The 23854-nt window shown below is 34.7% G+C and overlaps 2 protein-coding genes across 12 annotated transcripts in view; both read left to right on the forward strand.

The window, feature by feature from the left end:
* The first annotated feature begins 204 nt into the window (after nt 1-204).
* Nucleotides 205-23205, forward strand: taf2 (TAF2 RNA polymerase II, TATA box binding protein (TBP)-associated factor). 4 transcript variants are annotated; one of them, NM_001003835.2, is given in 27 exon segments: nt 205-392; nt 473-549; nt 681-735; nt 1339-1499; nt 3543-3661; nt 4231-4372; nt 4664-4895; nt 6958-7142; nt 7238-7351; nt 8136-8235; nt 9827-9912; nt 10011-10146; nt 10377-10531; nt 11446-11560; nt 11661-11770; nt 11893-11958; nt 12393-12645; nt 14173-14313; nt 15886-15996; nt 16110-16303; nt 17379-17518; nt 18578-18647; nt 19243-19352; nt 20631-20839; nt 21348-21506; nt 22094-22184; nt 22314-23205. In NM_001003835.2, coding segments are annotated over 26 exon segments (3576 nt in total). In that variant the 5' UTR covers nt 205-392; nt 473-499; the 3' UTR covers nt 22586-23205.
* Nucleotides 23206-23275: 70 nt separating this feature from the next.
* enpp2 (ectonucleotide pyrophosphatase/phosphodiesterase 2) overlaps nt 23276-23854 on the forward strand; it is a 57486-nt gene continuing 56907 nt past the window's right edge. For 2 of the 8 annotated variants that reach the window (XM_073924490.1, XM_073924491.1), the window contains exon 1: nt 23276-23446. Coding sequence is in view for 4 of the 8 variants with exons in the window: in XM_073924483.1 (XP_073780584.1) it covers nt 23724-23747 (24 nt within the window). In the remaining 4 variants the exon portion in view is untranslated. Of the gene's footprint in view, nt 23748-23854 lie in introns of all 8 variants that reach the window. The other 6 variants (XM_073924484.1, XM_073924487.1, XM_073924483.1 and 3 more) reach the window with 5 other exon arrangements.

A 23854-nucleotide genomic window follows, 5' to 3' on the forward strand; every position in this document is an offset into this window, starting at 1 on the left:
ACGCATTAAAACATACAGGAGGAGGAGCGACAGCTCATGCTCCCCCTCGCTGGAGCTCAGCTCTCATCAAATGGCTCTGCAGCGAGCACCACTTGCTGCAGCGAGCACCTTAAGTCTAGTATGGGTAACTGCATCGTAGATTCAGATCCGTACTCCATTCCAGTCGGTGGCGGTAATGCACCAGTAAGTAAGGTTGGTAAGAAGAAAAGAAGAAGAACAACAACATCCAGGCAGGAACTCGGCGCGGGAGGGCAGAGCAAAGCAACAACATGGCTAAAGATTTGGGGCGAGAATTGTTTTGTTGGTAATTTCATAATAGAAAAAACTGAAGAGTGTCGGTACATGTTATAACAACAATTAAACAAATAAGGACATGACGAAATGGACTTAAGGTATTTTTGAGCCAGAAGGAAATTGTTTTTAGTTTTTTTTAAAACATATTCAACCAAAACACTGGTTATGTTTTTCCCAGGGTTTAAGTGAATAAACCGAAGAAAGAATGAACCGCAAGAAAGACAAGGGCTTTGAGAGCCCACGACCATATAAACTATAAGTATCAAATACGTTTTGTCTCTCACTGAATTGACTAACGTAACGTTTACGTTAATCACAGTTGTGTTTACATTGCACATGAGAATTAATTCTGATGATCGCTATTTACTCTTTGTTTATCTCTATACGACCCATCAGGTTGTCTGCATCAACAATGTAAATTTTCAGAGGAAGTCTGTCATTGTGAGTATGCAATTTCCATTTCTTCGTGAACGTTATGTGAATGAAGCAGAAAATATTAAGGGACTTTGTATGCAGTCTATTTAAAATTTAAACAGCGAGGCATGATGTATGTGGAAAATTTGCAATACGTCTTAACAGCATTTTTATTGAGAACAGATTTAAATTGACGTTCATGGTTTCATGATCCAGTAATCACATGCATTTATAGCCATTAATTAAGCTGATTTTCTATAGTTGTAAAATGTCAGATCGTAATGTTATGCTGTCTTGCTATAGAGGTAAAGTTGGTTTTATATTCGCACATTCGTTCATTTAGTAGTCCCTATCGATCGGAATTAGCCTGCAAGTATGACTTCTAAACAACATTAATACTATCTAATTGATTGTGAACAATGTTGTACTTTGATAACCATTTGCTGCTAATATGATTTCCCTATTTAGAATTTGCAAAGAATACTTTTCTGAAGTTATTTTGTTTAGGAGAATGTCTGAATATCCGAATATAAAACCAACTTTACCTCTATTGTCTTGTTATGGCACTGATATATGTTCTAGAATTTTTTGAAAGCTCATGGTTTTATATCTGCCTGTCTATTTGAATAGGGTTATGTGGAGCTGACCATCTTTCCAACAGTGGTGAACCTGAACCGCATTAAACTGAACAGCAAGCAATGCCGAATCTACAGGGTCAGAGTGAATGATCTTGAAGCTCCATTCATTTACAATGACCCAACACTGGAGGTCTGCCATCATGAGTCTAAGCAGTAAGTTCAGCTCATCTCTTTATTTACTTCATTGGCTCCACATAAAAAAAAACAAGCAACCACCACCACAACAAAAACATTTAGATTCACATTTTATATAGTTGATACTGGTGTAGTTCTACAGATGGTGGCAACAACACCTGATTTTGATGGTTTTGATGCTGTAAGAATTTTGTCGTTAATAAATGCACATTTGACAGTAGGTTGAGTTTTGAGTAGTAGGAGTGCGAGTTTGGATTGAGGTACTTCATTAAGAAAAGTATTGCCATCTGTAAAAGTTGCAACATCGAGACTTAAGTCTTCACATTTCATTTTATATTTGTTGCTTAGCAAGCTGGACACCTCCAAATGGCATTAAAAGTGTCACGTGCTGTATTTATACGGTATAATTCACTGCAAAATGTCATTTCGATCTTAATGTAATGATGTATTCGTGACCACGAAATTGCACTTGAGCTGATGCGCTTTTTTGTTTACTACCGAGTGGATGCATGCTTGCCTGCCAATGAGGTCTACTTTAGTGAACAACAGGTAATAAATTTGAAAATTATGTTCAGATTTTTGCACAGAGCGATCATTTAGGAACCGCGGGGAGTATAATTTGCATGTATTTTTTTTTAAGCGACGGCAGCCATGAGTGGCGCTAGGCAGTGAAAGTAAAACCAAACCACTAATATCATTTAAATAATCATACCACATTTAAAACTATGATTACGGCAAGCATTTGATATGTTTTTTTCCAAGTCCACGATTCAAAGTCTTTACAAAATAGTAGAACTACACATAGGCCTAATGTTATTAGTGTTGTTTTACCTTATGTTTGAAAAATAATAATAATATCCTACTCGTATATAACCTTTATTTTACATCTACAGAATTGTGACTTTGATTTTAGGTAAAAAAATATTGTATGTATATATATATATATATATATATATATATATATATATATATATATATATATATATATATATATAATATCGCTGCACAATTAATCATAAAAAGATCGCAATCTCGATTCGTCCCCCTAGACGATCTTAGTCCAGCATTTCTACGATTCCGTCAATTATTTTTTCATACATATTAGGCTATGTTCTGTGCTTTACTTTTGTGTGAACTTTGTAAATAAATATTTAAATTGACATATTTTGTGAGTATAGTAAAGGTCAGTTAAACAAAAACAACGGAAACCTCTTGAATATGTCACGTGTTCTAATCATTTTTGCCACAACTGTATATTTCTGTCAGATTTTATTGTTACTTAAAAATGGTTCTTTTATTAACTTTTTATTAAATATGTTTTATTAATATGTTATTGACAAATTCCTTGGTTATTTAATACACAAATAAATAATTATTACTAAGCATTTTCTATTTTAGTCCAAGTGCATCCAGATGTTTCAGTCCAAAGTTTGAATTTTGTTGCATTCCTAGTTAATACACTACCTGTTGGCCGATACAGCAAAGCTGTTTATGTGCAGCAAGCATTTTTGTCGGTAGAGCTGTAGGAGAAATGAAGAGTGACGGACTTTGTCTTTTATCAGTTGAGTTCATTCCCTTTTAGACACATCATCTATGTTCACCTATGTTTTAAATCCTCCAGTTCACCGGCAAGGCTAATGGGTGGAATAGATAGGGCAGGATACCTGCTGCACTGCTATCCACTGTGTCTGCAATCAGAAGACCTCCTCATTTATAGTGTTTATATAAACATGTTTATAATCATATAAATTGTGGTTATGTGTATAAGAAATTATGAATTACAAATGTTGCAGGGAAGTAAATTATGGTTTATTTATTTGCATTTTAACTTTGTAAACTATAAAATGCATCTCCTCGTGGTTTGTGTCTCATTTTGTGACACAACCGTTGTTTGCTCCCCTCTTTTTTTTTTTTTTTTTAATTCTGAGGTAGACTTGAACCGAAAAAGGGGGTTTTATGGCATATTGAGTCAGTGCATCACTTATGAATATCTCTTACTATTTAGCTTGTCATTGGTAATAATGTTTGTGTATGTTTAAGCTATTACTTTGTCATTAACAGGAGGAACCTGAACTATTTCTCAAGTGCTTACACGGCAGCAGTTAGCGCTGTGGATCCAGATGCTGGGAATGGGGAGCTTTCTATTAAAGTTCCTTCTGAGCTCTGGAAGCAGGGGGATGGTGAGTAGATAAAGCAGCATATGCAAAATGCAATTTACTACAGGTTCTGAAAAAGTGTTAATTACTTCTGTTTATTGAAACATTTTTAAATTTCAAAATCGTTTGTTTGCTGAACAAAGGATTTGATGATAAATATAAATAGTTTTAAGTTACTTGTAGGGGTGGACAGAATGGGCAAACATTATATCACAATATATTTCTCAATCTGGGTCTATAAAATGTAATTCTGATATCAATATAATTTAAGGAATCCAAAAAACTGCCAAGAACGGCCATTATGAATATCTGTACAAATCTGAAGTCTGGAAAATTAATTTGCTAAGTCTGTGAAACCTCCTGCTGTATAATTTTTACAACTATATAATACTTTGGAAATAAAACTGTTCGAATACATACATTTTCAACTTTTGATTTTAATTAGCCTTCATACAAACAAGAAGGTGAAATAAACATGAGCCATCAAATATATAAAAATTTCAGATCTCATTAATATGATGAATAGATAGGAACATGACATGGCATGATCGTTTCAATAAGAATAATCCGCTTGACCTGGTTTTTGTCTTCAGAGATGAAAGTTATGAAGGTGTACATTGAATTCTCATTGGACCAGCCGAAAGGAGGCTTGCATTTTGTAGTACCTGATGTGGAAGGAAACATGGCAGAAAGAGCAGCCCATGTCTTCTCCTTCGGCAACCAAAACTCCTCGCGGTAAGCTGCAGACGTTCTAATTCTTGAAATTGAAGATAATTTGGATAATGGTTAAAGATTTAGTTTGTTGCCACAGAGATGACCAAATTATGTTAATTCAGGAAATTGCTTAGATTACAGTCCTGTTTTAGCAAAACTGTGCTTTTGAATTGGGTTTAAGGTTAAATGTCTTTAGTTATAAATCTGTAAGAGAAATTTGGAAAATGTAAATGTCATTGGTGAAACAAGTGTTCCTCTGTATGCAAATAATAATATTTCTGCTTATTTAATTTTTCCAATTTTCTCTACTAGTTTCTGGTTTCCATGTGTGGATTCATACTCTGAGCTGTGTACGTGGAAGCTGGAATTTACAGTGGATGCTTCCATGGTGGCAGTCTCATGTGGGGATTTAGTCGAGACTGTTTACACCCATGACATGCGCAAGAAAACATATCACTACATGCTGCCAATTCCCACTGCGGCCCCTAACATCTCAATGGCTGTAGGACCCTTTGAGATTCTTGTGGACCCCTACATGCATGAGGTTTGTGAAGAAATCAAAATTTTTTTTGTTTTCAAAAAAAAAAAAAACGCGCGCATTGACCAGAGAAGAAGGTGGGCCCTAAAGTTTTGGCAATTTGATTTGTTAGATTTAAAAAGGATCTTAGAATGTTCTGGTCAAAAGGCCTCTAAAATAAATGCAAAGTTTCAAAAGTGGTCGAATGGAATTTACAAGCTATTTTGTAAGTCAAAGGTGGTATCCCAATAAATCCTAAATTTTTTGCATTAACACCTTTTTATTCTAATATTCTTTTCGATTGTCATGTTTAGTATTCTAACTATACACAAGTCAGACATTAGATTTAGTACAACATCCAGAATTCCTAAATTGAGAGAGTTAAATAAATAAGGCTTATACAGTGCATCCAGAAAGTGTTCATAGTGCTTCACTTTTTCCATTTTTTTTTTGTTACAGCCTTGTTTCAAAAAGCATTTAATTCATTTTTTTCTCAAAATTCTACATACAATACCCCATAATGATAATGTGAAAAAATATATTTTTTTAAATTGTTGAAAATTTATAAAAAAATAAAAAAACTGAAAAATCACATGTACATCAGTATTCACAGCCTTTGCCATGAAGCTCTAAATTGAGCTTAGGTACATTCTGTTTCCACTGATCATTCTTGAGATGTTTCAGCAGCTTATTTGGAGTTCACCTGTGGTAAATTCCGTTAATTGGACATGATTTGAAAAGGCATACAAGACAGGATTGTCTCGAGGTACAAGATTGAGGAAGGTTACAGACAACTTTCTGCTGCTCTAAATGTTTCAGTGAGCACAGTGGCCTTCATCATTCATAAGTGTAAGATGTTTGGAACCATCAGGGCTCTTCCTAGAGCTGGCCGGCCATCTAAGCTGAGTGATCGGGGGAGGGCCTTAGTCAGGGAGGTGATCAATTACTCTATGGTCACTCTGTCTGAGCTCCAGCGTTTTTCTGTGGAGAACCTTACAGAAGGACAACCATCTGTGCAGCAATTCACCAATCAGACCTGTATGGTAGAGTGGCCAGACGAAAGCCACTCCCTGTCTGGAATTTGCCGAAAGGCATATGAAGAACTCTGACCATAAGAAACAAAACTCTCTGGTTTGATGAGACTAAAATTTACTCTTTGAAGTGAATGCCAGGCATTATGTTTGGAGAAAACCAGGCACCGCTCTTCACCAGGCTAATACATCCCCTACAGTGAAGCATTCTGGTGGCAGTATCATGTTGTAGGAATGTTTTTTAGCAGCAGGAACTGGAAGGATAGAGGAAAAGATATATGCAGCAATGTACAGAGACATCCTGAATGAAAACCTGCTTCAGAGTGCTCTTGACATCAGACTGGGGCGACGGTTCATCTTCCAGCAGGACAATGACCCAAAGCACACTGCCATAATATGGAGTGGCTTCACAACAACTCTGTGAATGTCCTTGAGTGGCCCAGTCAGAGCCCAGACCAAATTCCTATTGAACATCTCTGGAGAAATCTGAAAATGGCTGTACACCGTCGCTTCCCATCCAACCTGATAGAGCCTTAGAGATACTGCAAAGAGGAATGGGCAAAAATTCCCAAAAACAGATGTGCCAAGCTTGTGGCATCATATTCAAGAAGTCTTGAGGTTGTAAATGCTGCCAGAGGTGCATCAACAAAGTATTGAGCAAAGGCTGTGAATACTTATGTACATTTTACAAATTACATAAGTATTTGTATACATAAGCATTTGTAATAAATTTACAACAATTTAAAAAAAAGTTCACATTGTCATTATGGGCTATTGTGTGTAGAATTTTGAGGACATAAATTAATTTAATCCAATTTAGAATAAGGCTGTAACATAACAAAAAAATGGAAAAAGTGAAGTGCTATACATACTTTCCGGATGCACTGTATTATTTGTGATTGTGTGTTTTTAGAATACATGATTTTTAGAATCTTGACAGTTTTTCATGTCATGTTTTAATTAATTAACTTTATGTATTTGTTGTTTTCCATAGTTATGGATTTTATTGTTTACTTTTTAGTAAATTGCTATAAATCAGATGTGTTTTGTCTTCTCAGGTGACTCATTTTTGCCTGCCTCAGCTTCTGCCCCTTCTGAAGCACACCATGTCCTACCTGCATGAGATTTTTGAGTTCTATGAGGAGATCCTCACCTGCCGCTATCCTTATTCTTGCTTTAAGACAGTCTTTGTGGATGAGGCTTATGTGCAGGTCTCATCATATGCATCAATGAGTATCTTCAGGTATGCGTTTAATTACATTATATACTTCTATATTTTTGTGACTTTTATTTTCAGCATCAGGTTGATGCACTGTTTGATGTGTTTGTTCTTCGCAGTACCAACTTGCTGCACAGTGGTTTGATCATAGATCAGACTCCTATGACCAGGAGCTTTCTGGCTCAAGCCCTGGCCCAGCAGTTTTTTGGCTGCTTCATCTCTAGGATGTCCTGGTAAGCATGTAGAAATAACGGAGCCAAGTAGTTTGATGTTTATTGCCAGCCACAAAACTGCATGTTTATAGCAGTTTCGTTATTATGAACCTATGCTCACAATGAATGTATGTTAATGAATGTACATTAGTGCTAGACGACATAGTACTGGACGATGTGACCAAAATGTATATCATGATATATTTCTTAATTTAGGTAGATACAACATAATTTACATATCGATTTGGTTTTTTTAAAAAAAGCCTTAGAAAAACTTTCAAGAACAAGGAAGAAAGGTGAAACAAACAAAAGCCATCACATAAGCATAAAACTGTCAGACCAAATTCATATTTTTAACATTAACTATTCACTATATAATTATTCATATGTACTGAAATGTAAAAAAACAAAAAACAGACTGCTTCAGCCAGGATAAACAATTAAGCAAAACTAGAAATAGACATGCTTAAGGAATAGTAAGCAATAGCATGCCACATGCTGTATGACTTGTCTTTTGAAACGGCTGTTGTTGGGGATGGTGCTGATGTCTCAGTTTTGTTTAAATTTTATTGTGCTTCATCCTCTTACTCAAAAGTCTAACTGATGTTATAAGTGGTTAGAAAATACAGACTTCGGTTCTAATTGTCACAAAAATTTGACATGGCTTTCAAACACGTCAATATGCTTTCAGAAATATAATGAACTGCTGATGAGCGTTGCATTTCTGTGATGTATGTCACTTGCTTTTATTCTGAAGATGTAACCTGAACATTTAATGGTGTATATATTGTATTTTGTTTTGCAGGGCTGATGAATGGGTTTTGAAAGGAATTTCAGGATATATTTATGGCCTCTATCTGAAGAAGACCTTTGGAGTCAATGAGTATCGTCACTGGATTAAGGAGGTATAGATTCATGTGGTCAGATGGATATGTTTAAATTCCCACATTTTTTAAATGCTTCACACAAAAATTAAAATCACATACCCATTACTTTCCTTTATGTGGTTTAAAATTTTTATGTAATTCTTTCTTCTGTTGAACTCAAAAGAAGATGTTTTCAAGAATGCTAGTTGCTGGGACCCATCGAATTCCATAGTATGAAAAATTACAGTGGAAGTTGACGGGTCCCAGGAACCAGCAATTTACAATAGATCTTATTTTGTGTCCAACAGAAGAAACAAAGTCAGATTTTGAATAGGTGAGGGGTGAGTAAACTACTCTTTAAACTGTAGGGCTGTGCCAGTAAACATACCAATATGCTGGTACAGTTCTCAGGTGTAGCCTGATTTCTCTTTCGAGGCAAATTTGATGCCTAGAAGATAGCACCTTAATTTGGGCAGAGCCCAAATGTATGGGCTCATGTGCACATTATTCAGCACAAAGTTTCTAAATTGTTTGGCCATTTATTCTTAAGTGTATGTATATTAGTGATGCACTGACCATGATTATCTATTGCTGAGTTAGATTTTTTTACTAGCAAATATTGCAATATGACACCGATTTCTGAAAAAAGGTAAATGTTATTTTATTACTAAAAAACAGAAATAATGTCAGATTTTTTACTTGCTGTCACAGGCATTATGAACATTTATTTTAATTAGGAATCTTTACAGATGTGATACTACATCTGTGTGGATTTCTATAAGGTATACAGTGGTCACCATTTGAAGTAGATCATCACATTTTTCAAAGTTCTCCTAAAACTATTGAACGACTCCAATTCTTGTCCAATGCCAATTTTAAATTTTATCTTTTTGAATGTCGTCAACTGTATATTATAATTTAGCATAACTCGCTTGCTGCCATATTCACTTAGTTAACAACAGGATTAGGTTTTGTGACTTAAATTGTAATGCTTTCCACAAGATTTAGGAATCTAGCGGTGCACTTGGGATGTCATGACGTTGGATGAGAAGGCCTGGCTTGCTGTCAACATTTTGATTTATCCCAAATGTGTTCTGTTGGGTTGAGGCCTGATGTGCAGTCATGTTGAAAGTGGAAAAGATTATACCTCACATGTTCCCACAATTTTGGTAACATACAATTTGTCCAAAATTTTTTGGTATGCTGTAGGAAATTCTTGTCACTAGATCGAAGGGGCCAAGCTCAACCCTTGAAAAACAACCCCACAACATAATCTTCTCTCTTCCAAACTTTAGCTTGGTACAGTGCAGTCAGGCGAGTGTTGTTCTCCTTGCAACTTGGCAAACACCAAGGCTCATTCATCAGATTGCCAGACAGAGAAGTGTGATTTTCAGTTGAACTTCCAGCTGCTCTGAAGACCACATGAAGTTTGGAGATCTAAAACTATTGATTCTGCAGAAAGTTGGCATGACCAAGTTGCTGTTGTTTTGAATTGCTTTCCTTTTTCTATAATACCACTAACAGTTGCGTATGAAATTAGTAGTAGTGGGTAAATTTCATGATTGCCTTTGTTGCACAGATGGCAACCTGTAGAGTTTATTGCTTTTTTATAAACTTTTCTAATCTACAGGAACTGGACAAGATTGTGGAGTATGAGCTAAAAATTGGCGGAGTCCTGCTACATCCCACCTTCTCTGGAGGGAAAGAAAAAGACAAGTATAACCTTAGCCTCAGTTTTTCTAAAATATTTTTCAAACATGCTCATTTAAATTTATGAAAAAGCTCTTCCATATGATGTCTTGTTTTCCTTTCAGTCCAACACCCCACCTGCATTTTTCCATCAAACACCCACACACACTGTCCTGGGAATATTACAAGATGTTCCAATGCAAGGCCCACTTGGTCATGAGGCTCATCGAAAACAGAATTAGCATGGAGTTCATGTTGCAGGTATAGTAACATGGAAGTTGTATAATTCATTGAGAGATGTATTTTTCATTATACTGCTCATTATACATTTAGTGGCTTATCTTATCAATTCCTCTCAATTCACCTTTTAGACAAACCCCACACAATAGTTTGCAACAATTTTTCTATATAGTTTTTTGGTTGTTATTGTGGCTATTCATATTCTGATAAGATACTGTAATTACAGTCTGAACATTCAAATTTCCTATCAGGTGTTCAACAAGCTCTTGAGTCTGGCCAGCACTGCCTCATCCCAGAAGTATCAGTCTCACATGTGGAGCCAGATGCTGGTGTCCACATCTGGATTCCTCAAATCCATTTCCAATGTATCAGGGAAAGACATAGGACCACTCATCAAGCAGTGGGTGTATCCTTCAAATGCATACGCCTCTATGTGGAGTGAAGTTGGAGTTCTTGAATTATTTTATAGCACTTAAGAATACTTAATTCTGGTTGGTGATGCATTCTGTCATCATATATTGATTTCCCTTAATTAATTGTGAATAATGAACATATTAGATCAGTGGTTCTCAAACTTTTATCATCAAGTACCACCTCAGAAAAAAATTGTCTCTTCAAGTACCACCAAAATGAGCAATATTGAAATACAGTAGTGTAGTAGACCCAGTTAAGCAGCTAAAACTCTGCACAGTTAAAAAATGTGGCAGATTACCTCAGAAATATAGGCTATTTGTCATATATGGCATATTATATACATAATTTTTGATAAATTTTGAAATGTGTGTAGCATGTACATGACATATTTCATTTCTCCGTGTACCACTAGAAGGAAGCCTGCGTACCACTAGTGGTACACGTACCACAGTTTGAGAACCACTGTATTAGATAATGAATAATGACACCAACATTTTTATTTCTGTTAAAGGTGCATAGCCATGTAATGACTGGAATGATGTGCAATTAGCAGCAACTGCTGGGACTTAGGGGGCTTGCTTATGAAGTTTATAACTAATAAACTATAGAACCTAGGACTGGGTGAAATATTATGTTTTAACTATATTTTTATTTCTTTTTTCAAAACAATGCAATATTAACCAACACCAATAAAATGTATATAGTTTGCCTTGTAGTGGTGCTTTGCAGAATGATAGTGCATAAGGTGTATTCCCACCAATGACCTTATTGTGATAAACTTCATTAATTCATTTTCCTTTGGCATAGTCCCTTATTTATCAGGGCTCACCACAGTGGAATGAACTTCCTGTAATAAGCTTATTGTAGTTAACCAATATATTGTTACCTTTGACTCATCAGCCTCAGAGACCAGAGTGGAGTGGTCAAATTTTTTGGAAGTTTTGCTTTTAACAGGAAAAGAAATGTTTTGGAACTAGAGATTCGCCAGGACTACACATCATCAGGCACACAGAAATATGTGGTAAATGCATACAGAGGAAAAATAAATGGCTTTATGTAAGTAATGAAGACACTACAATGGTCTTTTGTGGTCCAACATCGTTTTGTCCATGTTTTTTTAGGGCCCTATAAAAGTGACAGTACAGGAATTGGATGGGTCATTTAACCACACTTTGCAGATTGAGGAGAACAGTCTCAAACATGACATTCCCTGCCACTCCAAAAGCAGAAGGTGGTGATTTGTATATAGAATAAATGTAATGAAAAAAAATCTAATTCAATTGCATTTAGTTTTTCCATACAGCACTTACCAATATAGAAATTATTATAACTTGTTTTGATTGCTTTTGGCAGGAACAAGAAAAAGAAAATCCCTTTGATGAATGGAGAAGAAGTTGATATGGACTTGTCAGCCATGGAGTAAGCCTTATGCTCTTTTAGCACATAGCTCAGTTTATAGCTTCATTACATCAATGATCTTTTAAGGTGTCATGAACTGCATTTTAAAATGTATAATATGCTCTGAGGTCCACTTTATTTATTTGTATTTTTATTTTTTTTTATCCGATCAGGAATTTCACAATTTTCTCTCATTTTTTTGGCACAATTCTTTCAAGACAGAATTAAATTCCAACTGCTGTGATTAAGCACAATAAGAGTAGTAATAGTAAAAAAACGTTAACTGAATGTATGAAACATTTTTAATGGACAAGTAGCTAGTGACATGATAAAACAACAACATGAGGGTGTGTATTTAGTGACAGAATTTAAATTGGTGGTTGAACTCTTTCATTTCATTATCATATCTGCAAAAAATAAAAATAATAATGAACTTTTCTGTTGTGACGTCACAGTGCTGACTCTCCTCTGCTGTGGATCCGAATTGATCCAGACATGTCAATCCTGCGGAAGGTGGAGTTTGAACAGGCTGATTTCATGTGGCAGTACCAGCTGCGCTACGAGAGGGATGTAGTGGCCCAGGAGGAGGCAATATTGGCTCTAGAAAAATTTCCCACACCACCATCACGACGTGCTCTTACAGATATCTTAGAACAAGACCAGTGCTTCTATAAAGTCCGCATGCATGCCTGCTTCTGTCTGGCTAAGGTAAAATGACATTCTTTTTGTAGAAAGTAAATAAGATGCAATTTAGCAATGTAACACACACTACTTTTGCAAAGTTAAGGTCAGCTATTAATTAATTGATTTAAGAATTTATTTATTTTTTAATGAATGACTTAAGCATTTAGATTTAGCAAGGATACATTAAATTGACCAAAAACTTTAAATACAGTTTAATTTTATTCAATAATTCAAAAAATGCTTACATTTTAAATATAACAAATTAAGCAGCACAGCCATTTTAGGTGTAAAATTATGCCATGGTTCTGTAACAAGTTTGGCAAAGTATATTACAATGATTTCTCTGCCGACACTGAAATCTTGTAATTGGCAAGTAATGGCTGAATGACAATGCAGGTTTGCTGATGTTAATATACTGCATTTTATAACATACTAAAATGAAAACGTTATTTCAATTTTGTTTCAGATAACGCCAAAAAGATTTTTGACTGCACTGCTTTTCTGTTGAAAAGAGAAAATAATGAGTCTGATGACTTTAAGGCTTTCATTAAACCACAGTTAGTGAAAGAGTTATAGATAAATAAGCCTACACTTAAACCAAATGCATTATCATTAGTGTTTCTGTCTAAATTCTTTTGGATGTGTTGTGAAATTCATATTGAGGAACCACAGGAATTAAGCATGCTAGTTCTTGTCAGTCACTAATGGGAAAGAGTTCAGGCTTATTCACGTAGAGACCTGGCAGTTGGTCAGTTACACTGCAGTCAGTAAGGCAGAGACCACGCTGCCTGATTTTCATAACCTGTCAGCTAGTAAAATTCAGGGCTAAAATTATGCACAAGTGTACGATTTTCTCCATTTATGACAGTTGTTGACAAGTAAGATGGGTGTTGACAAGCATTATTACGCTTATTGTCTATCATTTCTTTTTTCAGCTTTTTCTCAACGTGGATTTCAATCAATATACAGAAGTATTTTGTCGTTGGGCTAAAAAAAAAACAATGGTATTGAAGACAACCATCCCTAAAAGCAAGCTGCACAATATGGCATTGTATCAGTATTTTATATATTATATATATATATATATATAAATATAAATATATATATATATATATATATATATATATATATATATATATATATATATATATATATATATATATATATTTATATATATATATATATATATATATATATATATATATATATATATATATATATATATATATATATAGTTGTGTTGAAAGCAGCAGGCTATTCCTGTGGCTCACAGAGTGCACATTAATTTAACATTACAAACAAAGCCTAAAATGGTAATAAATGTGGATTTTTTTAAATATCTTAAATCCTTCATTGTTTTTCTATTGCATATTTTAGTACGAGACATCTTTAATGATTAAGCCATGTGAGTTTTCTTCCCTGGGTTTAGTTTATTTTTCTTATAGCACAATATTGATTATTCATTGGTCAATTGAATTAGCTGTTGACATTGCATACTGTTTGAAATTATAGTACTTAGGTTTAAAATGCAACTATGTTTTACACTGTTAGATTGCAAATTCCATGGTAAGCACCTGGACTGGCCCCCCAGCCATGAAGTCTCTTTTCACACGCATGTTCTGCTGCAAAAGCTGCCCAAACATCGTCAAGACCAACAACTTCATCAGTTTTCAGAGCTACTTCCTGCAAAAGGTAACACCTGATTCCAAATGGACAATATGGAATTAAAAAAATAATAATTATTAATCATTCCTAATGTCTCTCAATATAGGTATATATTAGTTGACTACGAGTTCACTTGTGTTGCCAAATTTTAATTACTATTTTGAAGTATATGGTAATGCCTACTAAGCCAGTGAAAACAATAAGCACATTACTAAAAGAGCAGTTTGTGTAGTTAAAAAAGATGGATATGATGAGCCTACTTTTTTACTTTAAAGTTTAATGATTTTGTAGTGATTTTGTAGTATTTAAGATACTTTTTAAAATTGTGCACAGAAGTCTATTTATAGGTATGGGATCAATCAGGACATTTTTGTTTCATTATGGTGAACTTTAGGGATGGGTAGTATAACCAAAATTCTGTCATGGTATGAGTAATTGTAAAGATATCTCTATCTATCTATCTATCTATCTATCTATCTATCTATCTATCTATCTATCTATCTATCTATCTATCTATCCATCTATCCATCTATCCATCTATCCATCTATCTATCTATCTATCTATCTATCTATCTATCCATCTATCTATCCATCTATCCATCTATCCATGTATCCATCCATCCATCCATCCTTCCATCCATCCATCCATCCATCCATCGTGTATATATATATATATATATATATATATATATATATATATATATATATATATATATATATATATATATTTATTTTTTTTCTGTTATAAAAATATTTTCTTTTCAAAAATGTGTTTTTGAGAAGTGTTAATTACATTGAGGTTTTTATTACTCATACATGTTAGCTATTCCTCGTACGTGTTAACTCACAATAAATTAAAGTGAGGTTTGTGTTTTTTTTTAAAGGATACCGTCTCTGCATCTATCTTATTTTGTTTCTCATATACGTTTCTCGTATACTGCAGTTACAGCTAGTGTCAGCGCTGGTTTAACCATGATTGTATGATTTAGTAGTGACAGCACTGGCATTGCTGCAGAGTCAGATATCAAGTACCTGCAATAACCGCACAGCACAGACAGACTTTTCACTTTTATCAGCATAATAAGATTGTGCTTTCATAGCTATCTTTCATGCAGAATGGACATCCTTGAAAGGAAAATTCACCCAAAACTGTAATTTGTTGTTATTATTTACTTCTTTTTTTCTGTTGTAAACAGAATAATATATTTTGAAAAATCTGTTCAAAATATAATCTTTAAAAATGAAAACCCATAAAGCAATGGTACTGCTTGGAAGTATTAATAGTGTATATAGAGTACAATTCCATTTTTTTGGTGAACTAACACTTTAATGCTGCCTCTGCATACAAAAACTGACTTAAAATGCGAGCAATGATTGTATAAAAAAGGATTTATGGTAAAATAAATACATACATAATTGAATACAGTGTTGAAAACAATATAGATTAATTGAAATGAAAGGTAAATCCATGCAATTGACACCTTTATACCTTAAAAGGGGGAGACATTAAATGTGTGGATCAATTATAAGGAAACCAATGTGTTTACAGTGACTAATTTTTTTAGGTGACACTCAAGCAGACTCAATATTTTTTTATAGACTATACCTGTGGCCATGGCTCAGCTCAGAGATGTTCAGAATCTTTGTCCCAGGGAGGTCCTGAGCTTTATACTGGACCTCATTAAATACAACGACAACCGGAAAAACAAGGCAAGTGATCAAATGTTAACATTTTGGTGAATGGTAAAGCATGTGGTTTTTCTGTATGTTGCTGACTTTTTCTAACCTCCAATAAATGTTGATTGTGTAATTTCCCAACACAGTTTTCTGACAATTACTACCGGGCTGAACTGATCGATGCCCTGACAAATTCACTGACTCCTGCTATCAGCATTAATAATGAGGTACGCACAGTGGACAGCTTGAATGCAGATGTTCGTCTGATCTTGGAGGAAATCACACGCTTTCTCAACATGGAAAAACTTCTGCCAAGCTATCGTAACACCATAACTGTCAGGTGTGTTTTCCTTCACATGCATGTGTTTTGTAGAAATTAATTCTAGGTTAATTTCCAAACCTATAAACGTACCATTTTCTCAAGCAATGCTTAGTAGATATTGGTGACTGTGGGTTAAACAGTGTGAGGGCCTTTTTAATGCCCAATAACTAATTCATTAGTAAATACATTTGTGATGAGGGAAAATAAAGAAATGAATAATTGCATAAATATTACATAACTAAATATTTTAAAGCACCTTATATCTCTAAAAAATTTACATCCAAGTAGACCATTGTTGGTGAATTGAGTTTTTCATTAATTCATTTTCTTTTCGGCTTAGTCTCTTTTTTAATCAGGTGTCGCCACAGTGGAATAAACCCCCAACTTATTCAGCATATGTTTTATGCAGTGGATGCCCTTCTGGCTGCAACCCATCACAGGGAAACACCCTTACACTCTCATTCACACACATACACTACGGACACTTAAGTTTACTTATTTCACCTATAGCGCATGTCTTTGGACTTGGGGGGGCACCCGGAGGAAACCAACGCGAACACGGGGAGAACATGCAAACTCCACACAGAAATGCCAACTGAAACAGCCGAGGTTCGAACTACCGACCTTCTTGCTGTAAGGCAACAGCGCTATCCACTGTGCCGCCATTTTCCTTCATTTAAAGTTCAATTAAAACGATATTTAATTAAAACAATATTTAAAGAAGATATTTCAATTAAGGAAGACATTTACTTTTTACTTTTATTTACTATTTTAGGGTCAGAAAAGTTGACCTATTCATCCCTTTACCAAGTTTATGACTGTTACAGCAACAAAAACAAAACTAAAATAGATTGTCTACACTATTTCTAAATTGCTAAATTAATTTAAGTGATCTGAAGTGGCAACCTGTGTTGATCAAATTGTTTTAAATAAATGTTGTGCATTGCATTTTAGATTATCTTATTACTGTAGGAATTTGATGTGTTCCATTTCTGATTCGATTATAATAACACTGGATGACAATGCTACAATATACGTTTGCCCTTTGCAGTGAACCCACCCCTAACATTGTTTTCTCAATTTTGTATCATAGTTGCTTGCGAGCCATTCGGATGCTACAGAAGAATGGACACATCCCCAGTGACCCCACCCTTTTTAAGTCCTACGCTGAGTATGGCCACTTTGTGGATGTGAGGATTGCCGCGCTGGAGGCTGTAATAGATTATACCAGAGGTACATGCTAATTTATACAAAACCACACAATCTCTAGTTGCTAGTTAGAAAAGTAGGACCAAATTTGGTCTAAATTTATAACTTTTTATCATAATGATAAATTATCCCCAAAGAAAATTAAGTTTTTTTTTTTTTGTGAAATCTGAAAGGCATCAAGTAGCTTTTGAAATAAAAAAATTGACAGAAATTGTTGCACATATTTAGACTACAATTGTGCAATTCCAAATAGGGCTGCACAATAAAAAAATGAAATCACAATTAATCAAAAGGCTGCGATTGTCATGCACTTGTCATTGGCAGCACGGTTCTGTGATCAGTAGTAAATCTTTTCCAAAGGCCAGAGAGTGCAGAAACTCCAAACAGCCATGAAGTAAAATGGCCAGGAAATTCTTTAGCGGTTGCTTAATAAATGCAAGATTTAACTGCTTTTATTGATTAAGTGTGACTTATCATCACATAAATACGGAATAATTTCATAGAACAACTTATTTAACATCTGACCGAAGTGAGTTTAGAGTAAAAACATATTAAATGTGGTATTTTCACACGCTTTCAGATAAAATGGCTACAAAGTAAATTTACTGAGAAACTGTCGTAGTTGCAGAACAGTTATCTTTGATTTTATGATCTCCTTATTAAATCATCTGCAGTTATAAACATGATTGTCAGTGAACTTCAGCTCTGTATTAAATGCTGCACCATCTGAAAGCGTGTGCTGGATTTACTACTGATTACAGAACAGGCTTTACTGATGAAATGCACACATACTTGCACATTTGATTCATCAAATTAAACATTTGATTAATTGTGCAGCGGTAGTTCAAAAACAGTTTGATTACCTGCATTATTATTGTTTATTTTTATTTTCCTGTTTTATTAAATAAATAATTGTATAAATAAGAAGCTAACATAGATAGTGGTAAACATATTGAACCATGTTGAAATTGAAATGATCATTTCACCAGCTCAAAGGAGTAAAATAAAAAATTTTTGCGAAGTGATTCACACAATTTTGTTTTTTATTATATTATAAAAGTTTTATATTCTGTGTATTGACAGTTGATAGGAGTTCGAGTGAACTGCAGTGGCTTCTGGATTTGGTACAGAATGACCCAGTCCATTACGTAAGGTGTGTAAAAACATCAAACACTTTTTCACTTTGTGCGATTTTTTTTTTTTTTTTTTTTTTTCTTCTCCCCCCTAATTTACAATTTCATGGCTCTCCTCTTCCATATCCTCCTCAGTATCAACTGTTGCTGTCATGCTCTTTCTTTTTAAGTAACAACTTATTGGCTTTATAAATAATGTATGTAAACCTCATAATTGCTGTGTTTACCTCATGGCTCTTTACATATTTTTTATGTGGTGCCTAGACGCACTTTGTGTGCATCAGATGAGTTTTAATTTGGCACTTAGATGCATTTTCCGTGGATCACATGAGATTTTTTTTTAATATTTGCACACTTGCAACTAAATAGATTTTACAGTTTGCACTTATCTATTTTTAGTTATGAAATGTTGCACTGTTGAGCCCTCCTTAACACAAATGCTTTATAGCATGCACTTATTACAGTCTGTTACTAACATTTTATTGTCATGTGAATTCATAAAAAAAAAACTGTAGGATGTGTTGAGTATATATATCAGTGATTCTCAATGTTTAACTGCTGTATGTTTTTATTTATTTAAATTTTAGACTTCAGTTATTTTCTGCCCTATTTTAGGCATGAGATTCTCAGCATGCTTGCCAAGAATCCACCGTTTACAAAAGCAGCAGATTCATCATTGTGTAACGAGGCTTTAGTAGACCAACTGTGGAAGCTGATGAACTCGGGTAAAACACATTATTATTATTATGCAATCTCTCAATTTGGTTTTTTTTAAGACCCTCCGGAATTATTACATGTGTTCTTCCTCAAAACACTGTTATGTGCCCTATGATTCATTTTAATTCTGTTTTCATGACCAGTTGGGGACTATTGACCTGAAACGGATGACATTGTGAAAGTAACCGTTCAATTGCTGTTTAACTCCCTATGCCTTCAAATCTGCTTTTGATTATTGGATGCCTCTTTGAATTTGGCATAATTTTTTTAAGAAGCATTGTCTGTTTTGGGAAAATGTATTGTATTGAAACCCAATTATTGTAATTGGAGGTTTGCAAAAACTATTGGCAGTACAGCTGCAACACATTGTTGCTCCAACCCTAACCCTGATTCATCTAATCAATGTCTTTAAGATTATAAGAAACTTACAAGTAGGTGTAATGTAGTGCTAAACTGTACAAAGAAGTGAGTTTGATATCACTGTTGTAGACTAAATTCATAAGAGTTATTCCCCAAAATCCTTAAGCATTTACATACCCTGTGATTTCTCTACTGCCTTTAAGTGTGTTTCACAATCTACACATGTAATGTACACAACAGATGTATTTTTCCTTCATGGCATTCTTCATTTACTTCTTTAAGATCCTTACAATTCAATATATTCACACAAAAACTTTTAACAGATTAAAACATCAAAGATGTCATGACATAACTGCAAATATTTGACTAGGATTATTCGGACTATGTGCCATATACCAAAGTAAAGCTGAGATTCCCCCATTTTCTGTGATCTATGACACATTCATGATCAGATTATTCAACTTTTAACAGGTCTAATTGTTATGATGTGGTCCTAAAATCATAAAAAACTATGAAACTTTTCGATGTGGTACAGCAGTTTTATTTGTAAAAGTAGAAAGTGTTAATAAATATATAATATATAAAATAATATTCATAAAAATTTAAAATCCCGACCTTTCTGGGTTATGAGTTATAGTTCTTTCTGAGGTTAATTTCAGTATTAATCATGTTATAAGTGAAGTGCTGTATCTTAAAACCATGATATTTAATGTATGATTTACCGCAATATATAAAAAAATAGATATTTATGTAATGTTTATGCTGTTTGGCACTTTTTTTATTAGAAATACATTATTCCACTTTAGTCTGGGTTTAACAGAGGGGGAAATGTATACAGATGGATTTTTGACCACTGATTGATTGAAAAGTCTGACAATATTTGCATTACAAATCTGGTTATTTTGCAACCTCTGTATGTCTCTCAGGTACCTGCCATGACTGGCGTTTGCGATGTGATGCCGTGAATCTGTACTACACTTTATTTGGGCTTACTCGACCCTCCTGTCTGCCGCTGCCAGAGTTAGGTCTCGTACTGAACCTGAAGGAGAAAAAAGCTGTTCTCAACCCCACCATCAAATCTGAGCAGATCCCTGGACTCCCCGAAATGACCCCTAGCATGACCTTCATCAGCACTGTAATTCTAATACTTTTGTTACCACTGATCTATCCCCCCAGTAATACCAATACAGCACTTTAATGGTTAAATTGTCATTCACATGTGTAAAAATGGTATGGAAATACTTACATTTTTATCTTATGATGCTATTTCTCAACTAGTTTAAGCAAACATATTTTGCATGGTTTTCTAATTAAGTAAACATTTAAAAGAAAGAAAAATGTTTACATTACATACAACATAATCACCTAATCATCACATGATATTTAGATCATTTTATTTATTTTTAATTAAATCACTGTGTGAAAGGGGCTATTGGCTCTATAATGACTTTTATTAAAAAAAAAAATTCTACAGACTAACTGCAAGATTACTGGTATTAGTTTTGAGTACAGCTGTAGCACTGTTCTACATAAAGGTAGAACCATATGAACCTTTAAAAAATAGGAGTTTTTACGTATAATTTTTTAGTTCATAATTTTATTTTAATTTTATTATTATTATTATTATTATGAATCCTTTTCAGCTGAAGGAAGAGCATGTTGTCATGGATCCAGCATTGAGTGGTGTAGCCATGGCCCCACTGAGTTTAAAGAGGAAGGCAGAGACTCCAGTAGGTTCAGCCCCTGAGCCTGGACAAGTTTTACAAGAGGAGCCCAGTGCTAAAATCACTCTGAAGAGCAGAGTGAGTACCCAGCTCTGAATATGATTGTTAGAGGGTGTTACTACTTAGATCATTTGTTTTAAAAATAACATCTTGACTATTTCAATTGTAAGTATTTAGAGCCAGATATTCTGAGGACAAATACTCGTACCGTTACTTTATCTGTTAAATTCCTGGTGTCTAAATATCTGGTGCCTGTTACAGAATTTGAATAGAATAAGACGGATTACACAAAATGCATGTTTTAAGAAAAAAAAAAAAAAAAAAATATATATATATATATATATATATATATATATATATATATATATATATTATTACTGTCCTGCGTAAGATATTTTACATTAAATATGTTTACATGTAGTTCACAAAAACAAAATGTCATGCAGATTCATTTTTCTAGCGGTACACACACACACACACACACACACACACACACACACACACACACACACACACACACACACACACACACTTTCAAGCAGAACTATATCTTTTAATATGAAGAAAAAATCTTCACAGTCAGTCTTTTGAACATTTAGTAAATTTAGCAGTGTAATTTTGTAGTGTACTGTAATATTTTTAACTTGTGTTAGTTTCCCACACAGGAAGAGGAAGACATTGATATGGACACAGTTCATGACAGCCAGGCATTCATTTACCACCACCTGAACATGTTGGAGAGACCTTCAACCCCAGGCATGTTAGAAATACACACAAACTTTACAAAACACATTTTCAGAAAAAGTAGGTTAAATAAGTCTGATCCTTCAGTCTATCATTGGGACTTTTCCCATTTAATGTTAATTTTCTCTCACCTTTTCTTAGGAAAAGAACCATCTTCAGTAGAGCAAGCAATATTGTCCATGCCTGGAACACCCATGCCCACGCTGAGCAAAGAGAGCACATCCTCCAAACACGGAGAACACCACCACCACCACCATCATCATCATGAGCACAAGAAGAAGAAGAAGAAGCATAAGCACAAGCATAAACACAAACACAAGCATGAAAGTAAAGATAAAGACAGAGACTCTCACGCATTTGTTAATAGCCCTGCCAGTGGTCTTTCCATTCGCTCTCCATCTCTGTCTGACTAAAAGCATTTTAAGCCTTTCTATTATTTTTCAGAATTTGTGTTTGTTTTACACATTATTTTCAGTCCTTTGATGGCTGGATACTCTTTACACCCAATATGCACTAGGCCAGTGCTTCAAAAAGAAGTTCAATTAAAATTTTGTATTGTTTAAAATGAGTGTCAACATCCTTTAAAACTGTCCTTCTAGAGCTTGTTTTTAACCATCTTTTTACCGTTTGTGTAAATCTGATGTGTACTGCAAGGAAAATGTATTCTACTTGTTTGAGGCCTCTTAACAGCACATGCATTTACACATACGCCAGTCGCCTCCTATGATCAATGAGGTTAACTACCTATCCTGTCATCTGTTGGTACTTTTCATCTTTATCTCACTTTTACTGTATGAGGGAACATTTTACTTAAATCTTTACTGTTTCTTTGAAATTTTAACTTAAATCACTTTTACCCGCTTAGTCTTTTTTAGTTTAGCCTCAGTTTAGATTTTTATTTTATTGTTGTAAAATTACACTATTGCAATTTTATCATTCAGTAATGCAATTGATATGTGTTGTTTTTTTTCTCAGCGATGTTTTGTTTGCTCTACATTTGTAAAAAAAATCATAAAGAAATTTGGAGTAGTAAGCTGTGTATTTTGTGTTGTTGTCACTATAATCTCATCTCCTTTTTGTTCGCTTTTCTCTGGCCGGGTCGCGGGGGCAGCAGTCTTTAAGAGAGAACTTTAGATATCCCTCTCCCCAGACACTTCCTCCAGGGGGATCCAGAAGGCATTCTCAGGCCAGCCAAGAGATATAGTGCCTCTAACGTGTACTGGGTCTTCCTCGAGGCCTACTCCTGTTGGGACATGGCAGGAACACCTACCTAGGTAGGAGTCCAGGAGGCCTGAGCCACCTCAGCTGACTTTTCTCGTTGTGGAGGAGCAGCGGCTCTACTCCGAGCTCCTCCCAGGTGACGGAGCTCATCACCCTATCTATTATACTGTGTTTACACCGTGATGTAACGCATGGATAAATCGCGATGTTCGCGCGTAAACGTTTGAGTTTACTTGCTTTATTCGCGCGTCAAATTTACTTCAGAACAGACGCTGACTCGCGTGATGGGCAGGGCTTCTGTCTGCCCGGTGACTCTAGCTTCATAGCTAAATGTCTAACATGGATTTTATTGAGGTAGGCCTATGTATTGAACTGTGACTTCGGTGTACTGTTTAAAATGTTTTTATCATATACGTATTTTCTATGTAAACTCTATAAATGTTATGGCAATACATTTCTAG

Source organism: Danio rerio, chromosome 16, assembly GCF_049306965.1.
Source record: "Danio rerio strain Tuebingen ecotype United States chromosome 16, GRCz12tu, whole genome shotgun sequence".
NCBI classification, from domain to species: Eukaryota; Metazoa; Chordata; class Actinopteri; order Cypriniformes; family Danionidae; genus Danio; species Danio rerio.

Excerpts from the sequence above, each read along its gene's own strand:
- taf2 (XM_073924627.1), top strand. The coding sequence starts at position 500 with ATGAACCGCAAGAAAGACAAGGGCTTTGAGAGCCCACGACCATATAAA. Across the intron at positions 3,662-4,230 it reads GCTCTGGAAGCAGGGGGATG|AGATGAAAGTTATGAAGGTG; the intron begins GTGAGTAGATAA and ends TTTTGTCTTCAG. Across the intron at positions 20,840-21,347 it reads GCATGACCTTCATCAGCACT|CTGAAGGAAGAGCATGTTGT; the intron begins GTAATTCTAATA and ends AATCCTTTTCAG.